This window comes from Limanda limanda, chromosome 14 (genome assembly GCF_963576545.1).
Source record: "Limanda limanda chromosome 14, fLimLim1.1, whole genome shotgun sequence".
In the NCBI taxonomy this organism is placed as follows: Eukaryota; Metazoa; Chordata; class Actinopteri; order Pleuronectiformes; family Pleuronectidae; genus Limanda; species Limanda limanda.
The window spans coordinates 11,835,373-11,854,789 of NC_083649.1; the positions used below are offsets into that span (position 1 = coordinate 11,835,373).

General features: G+C 42.0%; 1 protein-coding gene across 8 annotated transcripts in view; it reads right to left on the reverse strand.

Annotated features, from left to right (window-relative positions):
- tcf7 (transcription factor 7) overlaps window positions 1-19,417 on the reverse strand; it is a 59,542-nt gene that overhangs the window by 7,639 nt on the left and 32,486 nt on the right. For 4 of the 8 annotated variants that reach the window (XM_061085711.1, XM_061085709.1, XM_061085714.1 and 1 more), the window contains exons 4-8: window positions 13,448-13,574; window positions 6,687-6,774; window positions 2,376-2,507; window positions 1,049-1,168; window positions 536-698 (exon numbers count right to left, since the gene is read on the reverse strand). In XM_061085711.1, the coding sequence (XP_060941694.1) occupies window positions 536-698; window positions 1,049-1,168; window positions 2,376-2,507; window positions 6,687-6,774; window positions 13,448-13,574 (630 nt within the window). The remainder of the gene's footprint in view (window positions 1-535; window positions 699-1,048; window positions 1,169-2,375; window positions 2,508-6,686; window positions 6,775-13,447; window positions 13,575-19,417) is intronic. The other 4 variants (XM_061085713.1, XM_061085710.1, XM_061085716.1 and 1 more) reach the window with 2 other exon arrangements.

Genomic DNA, 19,417 nt, shown 5'->3' on the forward strand with positions numbered 1-19,417 from the left:
ATAGCAAAAATATTCCCCAAAAAATATATAAGATATAAAACAATACATGTCAGTTGAAAACCAGTTTTTTAAAAAGTGTTTTTAGCTGGACTTTTACAATAAATTCCAAAGTAGCGACAACGATCGTGAACAGGAACCTATTCCACAGTTTAGGTGCCATGACAGTCTCCCTTGGTTGCAATTCTAGATTAAAGAACAGTGAGCTATGGCTTTTTCTGCAGATCTACAGTAGGTGTTAGATACAGTTTGATCTGCATCTAAACTGAAACAAATGCCATCACAGACATCAGTCTCCAGGTTCCCAGTCCCACCAAGTCTGGTTTGTATAATCACAGTAGCAGCAGAATGTGAGAGAAACTGAATTCACGTAACCACAGTCCTCTTATGTTCTTCATGTGTGAAATTACAGACTGACCTGGAAACAGGATTTTTGTGTGTGTGTGTGTGTGTGTGTGTGTGTGTGTGTGTGTGTGTGTGTGTGTGTGTGTGTGTGTGTGTGTGTGTGTGTGTGCTTCTGTGCATGTGCTTTGCTCACCCTCCGCCCCAGAATCTGGTTGATGGCGGCGCTCTCCTTTAACGTGCACTCAGCGATGACCTTTGCCCTCATCTCCTTCATGTATAGCATGAAGGCGTTCAGCGGTTTCTTGATGACCGGCTTCTTGGGCTCCTTCTCCCGCTTGGGCTCCATGTGCTGCTTCCTGAAAGGGGGAGAGAAACAAAGAGGGGGAGAGAAAGGAAGAGAGGGAAAGGGAGTGAGAATGGATGAATTCATTAATAAGCAAAGATGGGAAGAAGGTCGTAATTAGTTTTTTTCTCTTTTGATTTGGCTGTTTGTGTTTCTTTGAATATTTTCTTCTATGTAAACATCATCAACTGAATTTGGAACATATGAGTGTTAGGGGCACGAATAAAGGAATATTTGGGAAAGAGATGATTAAGGAATGAATAGTATTAAATTGAATGATTGAATCAGGCAGATTGGAAACATTGTTGAGAGGGAGGAGTGGAAAGAAATGGGCCAAAAACAGTGAACCCAGACGATACTTACACATACATGCCCCTGTCATACTGGTCGTGCTCCTGTTTGCCTGAAGGGGGCACTATGGCTGGATGGGGGATTCCTGTTGGATGCATGCCTGAATGGCCCAGCATCAGAGGGTGTTGGAACCTGGTGGAGGTAAAAAAAAGAGGAGAGAAAGAGAGAGGAAGACAGAGACAGATAAAAATTGGTCAGTCGAGAGAACGGTTGAGTCGGGGGGGAGCAGAGGGGACGGAAGCAAGAGCGAGAGTTGTGCGAAGCAACAAAAAAAAAAAGAAGCTTCTTGGTTGATCACGAAAGTGATTTTATTTCAACCTGGTGTGTGAGGAAGGATTTATTGCTTTGCTGTTGAACTGTTGTTTTGTGGGTTGAACATTAAACAGGATTCTCTATCCTCTTTATTATATATATTACAGGCTGATCACCACAACTACAACAGACTGATGTTTTACAGCTCATGTTTGCGCATTAACTGTACTTTATTCAATACATTTATTGAGTTGTGAGCATTTTTAACCCCTAGAGGGCGTCCTAGCCTCACTGACTGAGACCAGGAAAGCAGACGCTCACATTTCGTTTAGTAAAGACTGAATTCAGTCCGTGTTCTCATTTACATCTTAGTTGTCAATAAGTATTTCACCTTCCAAGGAATGAACCAACGATTCATTTAGACTAAAAGATACAAATTTGGGGGATTTTACTGCAAGATGTTTATTCCTAAAGTTTCCAAAAACATTCCAGTAGATGTTTTATGAGTTTGTTTCAGCACCTTTAAATGCTGTGGAAATAAGATGTGAAGCAGCAACGAGCATCAGCTGCCGGCAGCTTGTGGCAGTCGAGTGAGCGTTTAATAACGAAAAAGTTTGTTATAACCTGAATGGAGATCAGACACACACAAGAAATTGTATGCATGAAGAGCAGATTTGGTTGTTGTTGTAATTAACCAGATTCTCGGTTTGGATGCATACATTTTAATTGGCTTTTAAGTTTTTGTTATTGTCCATCTAGCTCATAGAGATATAAGGCAGCGTTAGCAAGGAAAAAGGTCCTGATGGGGATGGAAGAGTGTGTGTTTCTGTTTGTTTCTGTGTGTGTGTGTGTGTGTGTGTGTGTGTGTGTGTGTGTGTGTGTGTGTGTGTGTGTGTAGATCAGCCTGGTGTATTCTGCAGAAGCGATCAGCACGGCTTGTTCTGGCGACACACTGAACTTTGAAAGGACTTTGAAAGCTGACACAGAAGCTGAACACCAGTTTGCCTTGGTGAAGGGAAAACTGCTGCTCAGGCAGTTTTTTTATGTGCTGTAAACAGGAGTAGATGCTGCGGAGAGCTGCTTGTACTTTTTCTCTCTCGGCTCAGGTCCGACCCACCGGCTACGGTACCTGGAGTAGGAGGAGGCGCCGGGGAGGTTGGAGTAGGAGGGTTGCCTGAATCCACAGGGGGTCAGGGCAGGATAGACTGGCTGGCTCTGCCTGCCACATCACAGCAGAGGGGAGAGATGGCAACAGTTTGCGCCTTTTAGCTTTTCAAGAAAAAGTCTGGCACTCCCTTTAGGGATGTTTAACCCTTTTGGATCAGTTATATTAAAAAATTATAATCATTTAAACTAAATTTTATCATATTAATTTTGAATGCACTTTAAACTGTGTTTTTTTTTCGAGTTACATGGCTGAAATGAGCTATTTTCTTACATTTTGGTCTTTTAATTTATGATTAGTTTCTCATTATTATTAATCAATAAAATCCTGTTTCTCAATAGAGGCCTCTGCACACTACTTATCTTTATGTTTTAACAAGATGCGTTTATCTTTCACTCTGCTGCATTTTTATTTGCAAATAAATACATAAACCTCAGAAGTAAATTAGCTAATTCTTCCATAAAGTGATTCCTCTAATGTTTATTTGATTTTTTTTTTGCCACTTCTGTGCTGCTGTGACGCTCGCTGATCCCTCATGGAGACCGTGGATCAGCTCTGTTGACAGCTGTGTGTCAATACTGTGAACACACACACACACACTCACACCCCACGGGGGGTCGAGGGTGGAGACTGGATGTAAGTAAAGAGCCTTTGATATGTAGAAAACCACACTTCTACCTCCTGAGAGTCAATACAACCATCCCCCTCTTCTTCCTTATGTTTCAATGAATGCACACACATGCAGCCCGATCTACATCTAGTATCTAAACCTATCTCCTCTATTTACATCTTGTTCTTAACCATATCCTGTCTTTAACCCCAGGAGGCAGACGTAGAGTAAAGCCCAGCATCAGAGGCCCTCGGCTTGGAAGAGATCCAGAAAACACAGGGATCAGCTGTCGGAGGTTCACTCCTGCTGTAATCCTGTTTTCCCAGAGGTCACACAGCAACACAGGTCAAGTGTTGTTCTGATAAAACAACGGTTCAACCAGAGCAGCCTTTCTTCTCAGCAGGAAGCTGCACACACGTCATGTCCCAGCATCCAGAAATCAATCAATCCATCAGAGTGATGTGTTACTGTTCAATAGCCAACAGAGATCACTGTGTGGCAGACTGGTTGAGTTTCTGGTGACGCCATTCTCAAACAGAGCAATGCTTCCCAAGTGAAAGGCATGGCTGCACAGAGGAATGCTGGGAATGTAGTGAAAAGTGGAGGAAACTGTTGCGGTGGTCAGCGCCTCATGCATTCTCTTTGTCCCTGAGTTCACTCACAGGTAAAAGCAAACTGTTTCCAAAATCAAGCTTTTAAGCTCAAGGCCTTCCCAATCTGAAGAGACCTGGCTGCTCTCTTGTTCCTCAGGTTTATTCAAAGGACACGTAAGAACAAATTTACTACTCTGGAGTACAACAGTGATCATAAAGTGTTTTAGATGGATTTGGGCTTTACTTTACTCAAGGACAGCACTTTGACTCAATCTCTCTCAAATGGCATTTTAGGCTCACCCAGTCTTGAACCTCCCTCGTGCAATTTCAAGCCGCTCGACGGAGGAGGAGGAGGGAGACGTAAGCAAAACAAGATAATTCAGCAAACAAAGGCTGAGAAATTGTGTTCTTGAAGTCTCTTATTACTACATGAGTCAGCGTCAACTCATCAGAACTGCTCATCCGTCAGTCCGATCATTTCTGAAAACACTGCACCTTTGTGAACACTTTCAAGAAGAGACTGTAAAAAGCAGGAGATTTTCTTGGTCAGACATGTTCATAACAACAGAAAAATGTCGGGCGAGGGGTGGCGCCTATAATAGAAATCATTGACACCAACGTCTGGCCACACCGCGAAGATCTGTCAAATCTTTCTATTGTCTTTCCAAGTGGATATCTTTGTCACAGTCGCGTCTTTTACATCCTGAGATATTTGTATTCTTCCAGTTTCGCATCTGTTGCGTGTTAGAAATGTCAACATGCCCACTCGTTCTCGAAATATGAAATTACTCTGACATTTTACTAGATGGCCGGCTGGAGAAAGCGAGAAGGGAGGATGTTGGGAGCAAACGACTCTGACAATGTCTGGAGTTCCGCGGATGTGTGAAAGCAGCGTATGACAGCCGGGTTTGAACCTTTGAGTCAAACACTCTGTTATATAATTTCCTTCAGCTCTCGTTAAACACTGTATCTAATACTTCAACACGTTTGTGAGACTTTTACTCCAACCCTAGCATGGCAGCCCGGGAGGTGGTCATGCAGGGACGGAATATGAAACTGGGCTAATGATCAGAACAATGGAAAACAAACCGTTTGACATTTTCCCCGTCTTCCTTCGACAAAGACGTGAACAACAAGGGGCCAATACGAGCAGATAATCTGGGTTAAAGGAGATTAGCTGTTAATAATACTTGTGAAAATCCACAGGGAAGTGTTCTCGTCTGAAAAAGATAAACTGACTGTAAATCGCAGACTTGAGAATCGTCCAGGGGCCAAAACCGCTCGTCCTACAGAAAAATAACAGGCGTAAACACACATGTGAGCACACGCACACGCAAAGTTTAAAGCCGCCGTTTCAAATCTCCATGACATTTGACGTAAGCCCTTAACTGCTCCTGCAGGGGATTTTGTCCAGGCACAGATACTTGAGGTTGTAATAAATGGATTTGTGTTGATCCATAAATCAACGGGAGGCTGACATTAGAAGTTCACAATCGACCAGCATGACATCGTGAGCTCACAAACGAGTCCAAAATGATTGAAACCATAAATGAAAGGACTGAATATGGAGCAGATGTGAGACGTCCCACACTGCAGAGTTCTCTGCACCGCGGCCGCTGCTGCTCCGTCCCCGAGTGAAACCATCGTGAAACCAAGACACAGGCCGAGAGGCCTTTTACTGCTATAAACCAAACACATAAGCAGAGGATAAAAAACCAAAGAAAACACAGAGTTTATTATATAGTTATGGAGGTTTTGGGGGAAATACAGAATCTACCTGGAGCTTGCCAACATTTCCCAGAATCCACCACAGCTCGAAGGACTCAGCTAGTTGCATATTTAGAAGTGAAGATATTACTGCAAGACTCTTGCTCACTCTTTTCTGTTGGCAATAAATTCCAGCTTCAAACCACATTACATTAACTCTCTCTTTTGATTTAAGTCAGTGTAAACACAGACTTACTCGTTACTAGAAAGACAAAGTTTTGAGTATTTGTCATGACTTGGTTGATTTTGATTTTTCATTTAAATTGTTACAGTTGTTCCTATTCCTTGCGCTTTGAACCTCTGTGTTGGTTAAAGAGTCAAACAACACAGAGGTTCAAAGAGGAGGCTCCTATTTTAACAGGGCCTTGGGTGAGCTGCCCACCATGTGAGACATTGATGTATGCACCGCTGATCTGGGTCAGTGTGTGTGTGTGTCTGTGTGTGTGTGGGTGTATGTAATGTTGTGAAATGACGACGATGGTTCGGGAAGATTAGCAGGTAAATGACAGCTTCATTAATCAATATGATAGATGACTATGTGAAGGTTAAAGGTTACATTAGTTAAACGTTAATGTTGAGAACCATGTAGACTCTAAAGTATCAGAAAATGGTGAAGAATTCCTATTCCCATAAACATCAAACATTGAAGTTGTTAGTTTGGCCCGAGACACCATTCTTAAACCTAAGATATTAATTTTACTACAGATAAAATCAAATAAAAGTAGCAAGTATTCACGTTTAAGGGACTAGAACAAGTAAATTATTGTAATCTTTGATGCACATTATCCATCAGTCACCAAACAACTTCATCGTTTGTGAATTGGAGTCAGAACAAAAGTTGCTGATAATTAAGTTCTCTGTCGATTCGAAAATGGTGAAAACTATCCATCGCGATTTCCCAACGTCGAAAGGACACTTTCAAATCGCTTATGATGCCCGAGCTCTAGTTGAAAAGTAATTCAGTTTACGATCATCAGGAAAATGTCTTAATCTTCAAAATACATTTAGAGGCAAGAACTGAGGGACACTTTGGCATTTCAAATAAATCTAAATAGTTGCAGATTTTTCTGTCCTTGTTGATGAATTGATGAAGTGTCAAGTGAATACTTTCAGCTCCGCAACAGACAGTGTTTTCCTTTAATGTTAGGGAATGAATGTTAGTTAGTACAAGGTCATTACAAGCTCACAATAGACTTTGTGAGTCACATGTGTGTGTGTGGGTGTGTGTTTGTCTGTGTGTGTGTGTGAGAAAAAGACACTCACCAGCCCATGGAGGGAGATATCTGTCCGACACCGCCTGGAGGGAGGGAGTAGTACCCTGAGAGGTCCTGGGACTGGTGCCTGTGAACGCCTGGAGGAGACACACACACAGACACACACATACACAAGGTCAGGTAATTGGCCCCTGGCTCTGGCCCCTTGTACACTGGGCTATTAGTACTATTAGTTGTCTGGGAACTTAGTATTAAACACAGAGATGCTCTTTAAAACAGGTCACACACTACCATTCCCATCCTGTGACACTAAGTGTGCGTGTGGGTGTGTGTGTTACACTGTGTGTGAGCCTGCATTGGACCCTCCGCTTGGAGCTGATGTCACTGGTTGGTTTCCCTGGTTTATTTTACACAAGTGAGGGGCCGTGGTATAATCCACATTTAACAAACACAAAGCAGACACACACGCGCAAACACGCACGCACAAACAAACATTCCTCATCTCTACTTTTAGCAAAAATGTTTTCCAACAAAAGAAACACAGACAGCTCGACTCTGTGCCCTCACACAGTAAATACAGTCTCCCTCTTTGTGCCCTTCAAAGGAAGTCATTTGTCAACAGGCAGCACCTAGCACTTAGCGTGGCCCGGCTGCTAACCTGTGTTTGCAGCACAGGAATGCTGCAGATGACTGTAATTTGGCCGTGGCTCCAGGCCTGTTTCAGGACCCGAGCCGCTATAAATCTGGACGACAGGAATGCGAGTGAGTCAATACACCTATCTCGCCACTCCGATCCTTCCTCCCCTCCCTCCCTCTGTCCCGCCACACCCTTCCTCCCCTCTCCTCTCCTCCGTCATCCCTTCTTACTGCCCTCCACCCCTTCCACTTCAACTCCTCGTATTAGTCCTCATTCTCACCCCTTTTTCACCTTTGACCTCCCTTCTCCCTCCATCCTGTACGTCTCCCTCCTTCATTACAGACCTCAGATCTTTCTGTTCCTTTTCAATAATTACTTTAATCTATTCCCGAAATACATTTACCAACCTAAATTACCTTTACTGTCACTCCCTGATTTGTCCTCCATCTCACCGGGTTTACTTCTATTTCTTCTTTTTCTCAATTTGACAGACTGCTATGTTGTCCTGTTCACGTTTAGTCGAGAGTGACATAAATAATTGACTAGTTTTATATACCATTTTATCACTGTGATTGGTCCAAAAAACTACAAATTGAAACTAAAATTATTTTAAAAATAGAAATGTATTGATGGAAATCTGCTGACAACAATAATTTAATGGTTTTCCATCCAGTTATTACAATATTTTAACTTTAACTGTGGAAAGAGGACGATACATTATGTGCTGTCTAAGTTATGTAGGAAATGAGTTTCATTTCATTTTCTACCATCCCTTTTATTGTAAACTGTGTAATGCTGTAAAAATGGATGATGTGAAAAGACTGAGTTGACATATGAAATGTATAAATTATCCAGTTGTCAGGGTAAAGCCTGGGAGAAGAGAAAACATATTTCTTTTTACATATTTTTTATATGTAATATCAGAACAAGATGTAGGTGTTTGCGGATTTGAAGTGTCTTAAAATGCCAAGAAGGAATGGGCCAATTGCACTGGCACAAAAGGGAAATAAAACAATGTAAATATGTAAAAGTGACTGAACCGGTATTTAAAAAGTTACAAAATGATCTAAGCCAAAGTTACCACAAACATGGTCATGAGGCAAACATAACCAAATGAGGTCTTCAGGGAAATATACTGCACACACGTGATGGATGCGTTTTGAAAGAGCTAAGAGGCGGAAGGGACTTTTGTTTCCTGCTGTAGCATCTTCCCGTCACAGGTTTGCATGTGACACATTAGATCACAGAGGAGTTTTCTCAGCAGCATCTTTAAAAAAAAAAACTAAACAAGGCTCAATATATATAGAGAATTATATCATGGTAAATTCCAATCATTGACAACACAGGGTTTACCCCTCAGGCCGTGTTCAGACACAGACTCCTCATTCAGCTCCATGAGAGTGTTGTTGCAGCAAATGAACAAACACTCAAACAGTACAAACAAAAATTGCTAATTTTGGTCCGAGACTTTTGAACCTGGTTCAACATTGTCGCAGCTCGGTGCTTCGTCATTTGGCAACGCAAATTCATACAATCAAACGGGTCTATAGAGCCAAGAAGTGGGCGGAGTTCTTTGTTCTCCCCATAAACAACGTTAATGTGACTCACTGTTGGATGAACATGAAACTGCGCTGGATAAATAATCACAACCAGGGGATGAAAGACCAAGTCAGAAAATATCTTATGGAAGAAATCAGAGGTACAAGACTTTGAGGTGAATGTTAACTACAACTCCCAAGGTGCAAGAAACATCCACCAACATGTTCGTATAACAGACGATGAAAGCTTCAGATAACGTGTGAAAATAAATATAAAAAAAAATCGACTCTTGGCATCTTAAATCAATGAATCAATTAAACACTTACCACATTATATCATAATGGTTTTGATCTCATATGGAATTCTCCATCACTCTGATTCTTTTCTGTAGCAATGGCAGCTGAGGCTTGTGGGTAATGAAGTATTTTTTGATCCATGAGCCAAACCAAGCTAACGGACAAAACATGGTTTCTCAGAAATAAATAAATCTGATAGCAGTTACATCAAAACCTCTAGGATTGTTGTTAAGGGGAATTCTCTGTTGTGGATATTTTATGACGATTTTTTGAAAAACATGCAACTCTTTATTAGATAGAGCACCTTGTAGAATGGAGCATTTTGCTACTTTTACAGTTTAATTTGCAAGAAGTCAAATGGAGAACATTTGCTGTCATGTCACCTTATCAGAGTTGTAAAGTCCTGCGTCAGAGATGAAATCTAAGAAGCTGTTACTTCAGCCTTAAATCTGAACTTTATCTTCTCACCAGCTTCCTGTACCATCTCATACTACATGTCATATTTCAGTATGTTGCCAAAGGGCTACTGGACGATGCCTTAAGGCTAATATAGTTTCTGTCTGTCAATATTTGTATAGGTTCAAACTGAGCAAATATGTTTTTATAAATTAAATCCAATCCAATTTAACAGATTGCACATTTTAAATGTTTATGATAAAAAATAAGAATACATAATACATCGTAATTTCACTGCACCTTTTGAAATAAAGAATATATAATAAATAAACACATGAATAATTAAATTAAAACCTATTTTAATCTATATCAATAGAAGATATAGAATTTTAAGAATAATGTTGAAAGGTGCATTAGGGACACTTCTGTTAGTGTTAGGAACACGGAGTTCACACATTTTAATCAAGCTGTCAATCTCTGACACGTCAATGTGATGGAAACATGATTTATTTCTGTAAGTCACGTTCTTGCTTCAGCTTATTATCGTCGCTGCTGTTGGGAAACGTGAAGGGGGAAAATTAGTGGCAGTAATGGGGCAGTTTTCTTTGGAATGCCCCTTTGAAAGCGGCCGTCTAATAACAACTACGACGACTATCTCACGGTCTCAACGTCTCAAGGAGAAGAAAAACACTTCAAAGGGGAAACCGTTTGAGTCAGACCTGCACAGCGTGAGCTTGCTATCAGAACGTGTGCGAGTTAAACCGAGACTTGAGCAGCTGAAAATAGTATTCTACACTGATAATGTATTGTGGTGGTTATAACCACTGAGAGTGAAAGCGCTGCAGCATCTGAGCCTTCAAATGAGTTGGCAGCCCGTCTGTGTGATGTACATTAAGGGGCCCAAGACCAGAAGAAACTACGTAGTGTTTTGTTACAGTAAGTACAGTAAGAGCGCTGACAGATCTCACTCAGGTACAGGAAAAGTTACCTTGTTTAAGAGCAAACATCAGAAGTCAAAGAAATAGTGAAAGTAATTCTTCACAGTGTAAAGTTACCCATAATAAAAGCCGTGTCTAATATGACTCTTGATTTCTGTCTTATTAGTCATCACATTTGGTTTCTCGTTTCTCTTTTTTGGTTGAGTGACTCACACTCTTCATTATTCAAAACTGTAAAAGGAAAACACAACACAAACACATCTGTAGAGCGATGCGGGACCCGATTTTTCATGCTCAGGTAAAAACAAAACTCGTGACACTGAAGTGATTAATTCGAACAGGTGGAAGATGTATGTGGGTATGACTTAGTGACGACAGTGTGACTCACTGATGTGGGTTTTTCAGAAGTTTTTTGGTTTGGTCTTTTCACGGGATCCAGTAACAATAACGTAGAATACCAGCAGACCAGATATAATGTCAAAATTTATAAAAGATAAAGCACTCTTTATGACATATAATATCATAAGACCATATAAGACATATGGCAGCGTGACAGTAAGCAGACAGGTTTCACTTCTGCTTCTCTCACCCTGTAGTTGATGTTTTATTGTCCGAGCCAACAGTCATATCTGAAAAACAGTCAGAGCTGTGTTGTGGTGCTCGATCAACCGGGAACAGCTCGACTGTTGAATCACATGTTGAATTTGGTGTTAACTCTCTCAATAAAAATACCGAAGCGAGTGTCCTGCTGGGTCGCACGTCAGAAACGTCATTCTTACATTTTGTCATATTCATTTTCTATTTTCTAAAGCACTTGGAGCTGTATTTTGTGTATGAAAGTCTCACTATGACACAGTTCTAACTAGTGTTCTTCCACGAGATCACGAAAAACAGAAGTGAAAATATAAATATATATTAACAAACTCCCTGGTTGCCATGGAAACTGGCGTGGTAGAATCCCTGACATCGAGTCTCTTACTTTAAGTCTTAAAGTGAGCCGATGACGTAAAGCAGGGCTTAGGTGTGACAGAGTCTGTACCTTCACTGTCTCGTTCTGCTCTGCAGCTGAATTTAGAAGAAAATCTGTATTTGTATACAAATACTTTATTTTCCCACTTCGCTGTATCACTTTGATGCTTCTGAGGAAAAGGAGTAACTGTTAAAAGAGGAGGATTTCAATATGTCTGAGCAACATATTATTGTATATACAGATATTATAAATACCTGTATTGAAAAAGCAACTTCTCCTCCCCTGACTTTATACAACTTTACTTGTATCCTTCCATCAGCAGGTAAAACACCATGTTGACCCACAGACCTCAGTGACGATGATCAGTTTGACAGAGGGGAAGATACTGTAGTTGTGCCAAAAATGACATCACTGATGAGGTAACCCCTACCTGTGAAGAGCCGACGACTGATGTGAGGAGTGAGGTAAGATGGCGTGTGTGTGTGTCTGTGTGTGTGTGTGTGTGTGTAAAGTGGAAATGTAGTCAGTCCAGGTGAGCTGATGTGAGAAAGGTTATGTGCAGGAGCCAGGTGTTGGCAGTGTGTGTGTGTGTGTGTGTATCTAGGGGGGTATGAAGCAGGTGGCCCAGTCTGTCATTAAGAGCTGAGTCAGCTTGCCATGCACAAACATACACACACACGCACACAGACACACTCAGTCTAGACAAGACAAGGAGAGTGTGTTTGTAGGAAAAGGGGGATTTCCAGGCGGAGCAGGCAGGAGATTGCCTGAGGTCGGACTCTAATATCGAATCAAAGCTGAGAAAATACTTTTGTTCGTCTCCTGTTGCTGTTTCATTTTAGTCTCAACATCTCCACTCCCGTTTTCTACATTTTCAAATCATCATCATCGTCAAGTCAGAACTCCAAACTGATGACCCCATTCACTTACAGAGTTTTAATGCAGCAGCTCCTCAGGAAAACCCAGGAAGCGAAAGAGGACGGATTAGTTTCACCTCATCATTTCATGGAGTTCAGCTGTATAACACTGAGCTATCTCACACTGTTGAGCTGCTACATGCAACCATATTTATCGGGCAACCCAACATCAATCCTCTGGTGATCATAAACACATCCCACAAATTCATCAATAAGCATTCTGATGAGATATCTTTTACTAGAGCAAAAGTTCCAGACATACAGACGGACACTGTCACCCTTCTAGCCCCGCCTCCTGCAGGACAAAAGATCCGGCAGCGTTTAAACGTCGGCTTGTGTTTGTTTGTGACTTCAAAACAGAGAACTGTGTGTGTTTGTGTGTGCAGTGTTCACTAAGGAGAACCTTGTGTGTGCCGCTGTGATGGCTTGTGCGATTGTCACGCTAATTGTTTCCATGTTTGTAAGTGTGTGTGTGTGTAGATGTGTGTAGATGTGTGTGTTTATGTGCGCGTGTGGCTGGCGGTCCCTTCAGAGGAGCAGGCCACTTCAGAGCGGCCGTGGGACTGCCACAGGCTGACGGAGCCAGCGCTGCCACTTCACTCACTATGTGCGTGCCTCAATGTGTGTGTGGGGGGAGAGATCCACAATACAGTGTGTGTGTGTGTGTGTGTGTGTGTGTGTGTGTGTGTGTGTGTGAGAGAGTGAGTGAGTGAGTGAGTGAGTGAGTACGAGAGAATAAGCAAAAGAAAGAGTGAGAGGATAATAATATCAATATATAACTTTTGTTAAATTACATCTCTACTGTGTCTTGTAAAAGTAGTCAATGCTTGTTGTGGAAGTGAATGTGCATGTTTGTGAGCATGTGTGCATATGTTTGTGGGTCTCTGTGTGTGTATTGCATCTGTGTTCATGTGATGTATGATGCTTCCACAGCACAAAAAGATAAGAGTGTGTTTGTGGAAGGATTTCAGCAACAATGCAGCATCCGCATGAGGGGAACATCATTAAAGACGGTTGTGTGCGTCTCCATATCTGTACCTACAGCACAGTCACGTATTGTGAACATAAACCTGTCTTTTTTGTGTGTGTGTAGGTGTGTGTGTGTGTGTGCTCTCACCTGTCTTCTGGCTCATGTCTGTGGGCAGGTGTGGAGAACTCGGGCTGAAGTGGTCGTTGCTGTAGGGCAGGAGGGACGACAGGGGGTGCATCCCGTGTGACTGCTGCACCACCGACACTTTGTTGGACTGTTTAAAAAAAAGACAACAATACAAAATTAATCCAGACAATAGTAACAATTTAAATTTTTTATACATTTATCACACTGATTGAATTGTAAAGATATGAGGTTGCACTTTCCCTCTTTTTTACAACATGTACTGCTGAGCTACTAGATGCATTCAACCAAAAACAAACAAAAAAACAAAAATCGCAATACTCCGTTTTTTCTTCTCTCAATTGAATCACTAAGGTTACGAAACACATGATAGACACAAACACACAAAGAAGCAAATGTCAGTCTCAGCATTCTCCCCCCCACCCCACCCCAAGCATACAGTTTGCCAACACAAGAATAAAAGATGGAGAGAGAGAGAGAGAGAGAGAGATGGATATTTTGAACATGGTGTGTAACAAACAGAAGGGCTTCACTTTGCTCCTATTGGTTTTCAGCGAAGAAGAGGAGCAGGAGGAAGAGGAGCAGGAGGAAGAGGAGGAGGAGGAATAGGAGAAGGAGGAAGAGGAGAAGGAGGAGGACCATTTGATCGATTAAGCTTTGATGATCAAGTGTGGCTGCGTTGAGGCGTGTTTGCTTTCATGTTTCTGTTTACAAAATGTGGTTCAATAAAATAAATTAATCTAGTTATTGCAAATGCTCACAGCACGCAGGCTGACCTACAACGCGTCAGCTGACCAGAGGTGCACTGCATACGTTTTAAACAGGCCGTGTGTGTGTGCGTGTGTGTGTGCGTGTGTGTGTGCGTGTGTGTGTGTGTGTGTGTGTGTGTGTGTGTGTGGACACTTGTTATTTCTGTTTAAGGTGAGAAATAATATGAATGTGAATGTGTCTTTGTGAGTGGGGGGATGTGTATGGATTGATACTGTGTGTGTGTCTGTGTGTGTGTGTGTGTATGTGTGTGTCTCTGTGTGTGTAGTATTATGCCTTTGAAAGCTTGAGATGCTGATTTCCATGTTTATAAATATTTTGGATAAAAGTTGTTGTTCAATAATTTATTTTATGTTGTGCACTGATATGGACAAACCTGTGTGTGTGTGTGTGTGTTTGCGTGTGTGTGCATGTGTGTGTGTGTAACATCAGCACTACAGAGGGGAAGATCTGGTGCTACTTGCAGGGCCTCCTGCTGAGTTACAAAGTGAATACCTTATCACTTAAAGGCAGAGCTTCCACACACACATACTCCACATTGACACACTCACAGACTCACACATACACACACTCAACGGTGTCTTCCCTATCCATCAACATCTTTAACTCTCTCATCAGCATCTTTAACTCTCTCTCTCTCTGACCAAACATTACACACACACACACACACACACACACACACACACACACACACACACACACACACGCACACACACGCACGCACACGCACAGAGAGAGAGAGACTCTTATGTGTATGCTACACAGTCGAGTTGTGGAGCTAAGATCAAACTGCTAAACCGCTTTTAATGTTGAGACACATGAAAACAAAACGCAATGCCTCTGTACGGGAGAGCCGGTGTGAGGGTGGGAGAGGAGGTGCAGGGGAGGAGGCAGAGTGGAGGAGGTGGTGATGGGGTTGATACCCTGAAGATGCAAAGGAATATACAGTACGAAGCATAGACTCTTGCGGGATGGACCAAAAATCCTTTATCCGTTCTTTTAGACTGAATGGTGTTACACCAGGACACAGCAGTGTGATGGATCTACTTGTGCTTCGTTAAAACCCCTGACTGTAGACACACAAACTTTCTCACTGGTTGTGGTTTTAATGACCCTGGAGCCTTCAGAGCATTTGGACGTTCCAACTTGTTTTATTAGTGATTCCCTCAAATGAAAACAAAGAAATAACATGAATGACATATAAGCAGACAAAGGCTGCTGTTAATATCAGCTCTGAACAGGGTCCATAGCTACAGAGTTTACAAGTAGTTTGTCTTTCACACACGCACAACACAGCTGGAGTTTCTCTGCACTGACGCATTCACAACAGCATCATATTAGTCACATCCTTCATAAAGAGTCACAGAGTTCTGCCCATAGGAAAAGGAAGTTATGTAATTTAACATTTTAACATTAGCCAGGAGACTTTGCTGGGAATTCCCACAATTGGGTAGTTAGCGCCATTAGAACGCATGTGAAAAGGCGTTACATAAAACCTGAAATCGTCTGAGTCAAAACCACAGTTAAAGCAAAGAAAGCTCCTGGCTGCAAACGTCAAAACCAGAGTAAACAAATATCTAAAGTAGATTTCACATCTGATCCAAGACTGAAGGAATAAACGAATGAACTGTAGCTGCAACAACATCTGTGTTCGGTGAGACGCGCAATAAAGCAGATATGAATACTCTGCAAAGACAGAAAATACTTAAGTGTGATTCACTGCACTTTAATCACACTTGCTTAACACATTCTGTATACACTATGACACACACACCTATTCTGCACATATGGATGCAACGCACACACACACACACACACACACACACACCAACACGCACATCTGTGCCGGGCTGCTCGGAGCCCTCAGAAGTAGCTGTGGCTCCGTTTCACGTGCTGAGGTTGATGTAGCCATTTTGCTGTAACATTATAGCCGCAAAATTGTCCATTTATGTTTCCTCTCTTCCTCGGGGTAATTAGTCGGCCTTGAAGTGGCTTTCGCTGCGCCTTCCTTTTTTTACACACACTTGGGGAGGCTGACTGAGAGCATTCATTTAACCCATAATTATCAACCCCTCTGTATTTACCCCCCTCACCCCACCACACACACACATTTGAACACACACAAAAACTTACAAATAATTACCCGAGCTGGAACAGACGAGTGTGTACATGCACGTGTGGGACACACACGCACTTGCAAAAGTTCAAATAACACTTACGGCATCTTTGAATTGGAAACACGCAGCTATGTTTTCGGTACAAAAGAAACCAGAGGAGTTACACATATGTTCAGGTGCACGCTGCTACTCCCACACACAAACACACACACACACACATTGAGGAAAAAGTGCTAACCCACCCTTTAATTTTGAGTGATGTTACCCACCCTCTCGCAGGCTGGCATAAATCATCAGGGAATAAGTTTGTAGTACAAATCAATGGTAAATACTGGGTTTTTAACATCGACTGACTCAATTTTTATTTATTTATTACTTAATAGGACAATAACATACGTTAGGACTCATCAGCCTATAGAGAAAACACTGGCTGTGACTCGCCCACTTTCTGCGGTGGTCCTGCCTCTGCCACATATCTGTAGTTACGGTTGAGTCTTAACGGAAATCTGGATTTACCATGGACGAACATCACACTGAAGGAAGGTCTTCTTAAGGGCAAGCGGGCAGGCAGCCAGTAGTGCGGTGAGTAGCACTGTGAACAGCCAATGCAGCGACAGAGCAAAACATTAAGTTAGAGATCTCTGTTATTGTGAAAACATGTATCTATTAAAATATGGCATTGGCTAGTAGATAATACATCTAGATAATTGATAGGAAACATTGCTTTGACCTGGCGAGATAGGGAATTAGCCTTGGCGAAGGTACAAGGTTTACTTAGTTACATTCTAGCTCCTTAAGTTACCGCTTCTAATGATGCAGCTTCCAAGACAAGAAACGTTTATCCTCCACTAGATTCTTTGCCTGTTGCTTTCATTATTTCAATTGAGCCCTTTTCGTCAAACCTCCTATGTGCAGCTGCATTTCCAGATCACTGCACATACATTAATCATGTAAGCAGCAATTCACATGAAGAAGCCCACTGTCAAACGCCAACTGCAGCGGCTGAATAATAAACCGCCTGTTTGTTGATTACATCAAAGATATAATTACTTCAAAGATGCGATTACTTAAAAAATTCCAATTAGATAAACACCTTTTTAAGTGCGTCAGGAAATGTTGAATGTGGCCCTCAGTGTCTCTGTAGTCTCATTTCACTTGAAAGGCCTTTGATTCATCAGCATATTGTTGCAGCCTTTTATCTCCACTCTATTTGAACAGAAATCTGCTGCTGAATAAAAGAGTTAATGGGATCCCAGACATCACTTGGTTGTAACGATGCCCTCCACCTTGACCCTGACACACACACACTCGCACACACACACATGTACTCGTATGTTTGCATTTCACATACACACGCGTGCAAAGAAACGCGACTGCATACTTATGAGTGCACACACACACCTTCATTTAGAAGACCTTATGCTTATAAGACAACTCTAATGTATTCTTTAGTTTTCAGATGACACACTAAGTAGATCCATCTCTTTTCATATTTGAAGCGGAAATTAAAGCGCCCTCTCTTTTGTCACCCCCCCTCTTGAGTGCTTTTGAGTCTAATGTCTTTAATCTCAGATGTCACGGAGATGGCAGATAAAAAAGAAAACACAACCATCGCACTCTTTCTTTCAGTCGTCCTTGCCCTGGTGTGGCAGGGGGAAAAAAATCTCCGGACTGTTGCTGCGAATGAATGGTGCGTTCATTCACCCTGGCTCTCTGCGATCGTTTAAGTGTCTGCAATCAAACTGCTTTTGCAGGATAGAGCCTTTTTCACAAAGAGATCAGAGCGTCACAGCATCATGTTTAGTCATCAAATGAATCGAGACAGCGGCGTCCTTCAAAGACAAACGCAAACAACAATTTATAAAGTGTTGCAGTTGCTGAATCAACAGATATCTATCAATGAACTATGTGCCATTTGAGCAAGAAGAAAGTAACGATTTTACAACATTCTTCTCCATGATGTCTTTGATACTTTTAGGTTTTCGAGGACTCTAAGGCAACTATGAATGCAACATTCAAAAAGTGTAAATTAATGATATTTATAAGAAAGGCTTTGCACATGTTTTTATATACCTATCAATATATATAAATATGAATATTATCCTGAATGCATCGACAAACTGTTAACTGCCAACACACAATGTTCATGTGGAGAGGTTATTTGGGTTAGTGGTTGGGTTCAGGCAACTCAAAGCTCATTGGTTAAGTTTATGAGAAGATTGTGGTCTTGGTGAACTATATAAAAATCAATGATCACTTGAAGTATGAAACATGGCACATTCAATATATGTTTAATGTACAAACTACAAAACTGTGTCTTTCACCAACTGTTTCAGTGGCCTGAACAAATACTTTCCCCACATCTCCTGTGTCAAAATCTTGTTTGCGTTGTACATGTACACTTGTGTTCAGTACATGCACAACGGCTGCACCCTCTCCTCTACACCCCACCCGAAGCATCAGGTTGACCTGCGTTGACCGTCATGACCCCCCGCCACCCATCCCACCGCAGCACTCCAGTCTCGAGCAGCGAGTAGGTCTCCCAATCTGGAAGTCATTGCCTTCTCCAGCGTCAGGAGCCCAAAATGAGAGCCTCTTAGTTGGAGGTTTGGGCAACATCAAAGCCCCGACAACCATAACAACGCAGCTATGTTTAAAAAAGGGCCAAACACCCACCCCCCCACCACCCCCAACAGGTCCGCCCACTCCCCAATTACCAACATGCACGCACACATACACACGACTGCTCCTATGCCTGCGTCAATGCATGTATGCAAGGACACGCCCAGTGTCGTGCATGCAAACACACACACACACACAAACACATACATGCAAATACACACTCTGGCATCCACTGCTGCCACACACCACTGGAACATCTGGGTCGTGGCCACGATGAATCAGTAACCACTGGTTTGAGCGAACAGAGAGAAATGCTCGGTGCACATATGTATTACTACTATACAGCAAAGCAATATATACAGGGAACAATGATTCCAGCTTTTTTACTCGACGTTGCATTGGTGTGAACATTTCTGGCCTGGAGAACTTCCTGTTGTGTTGTTCATATGTGAAAGGCAAAGTCAGG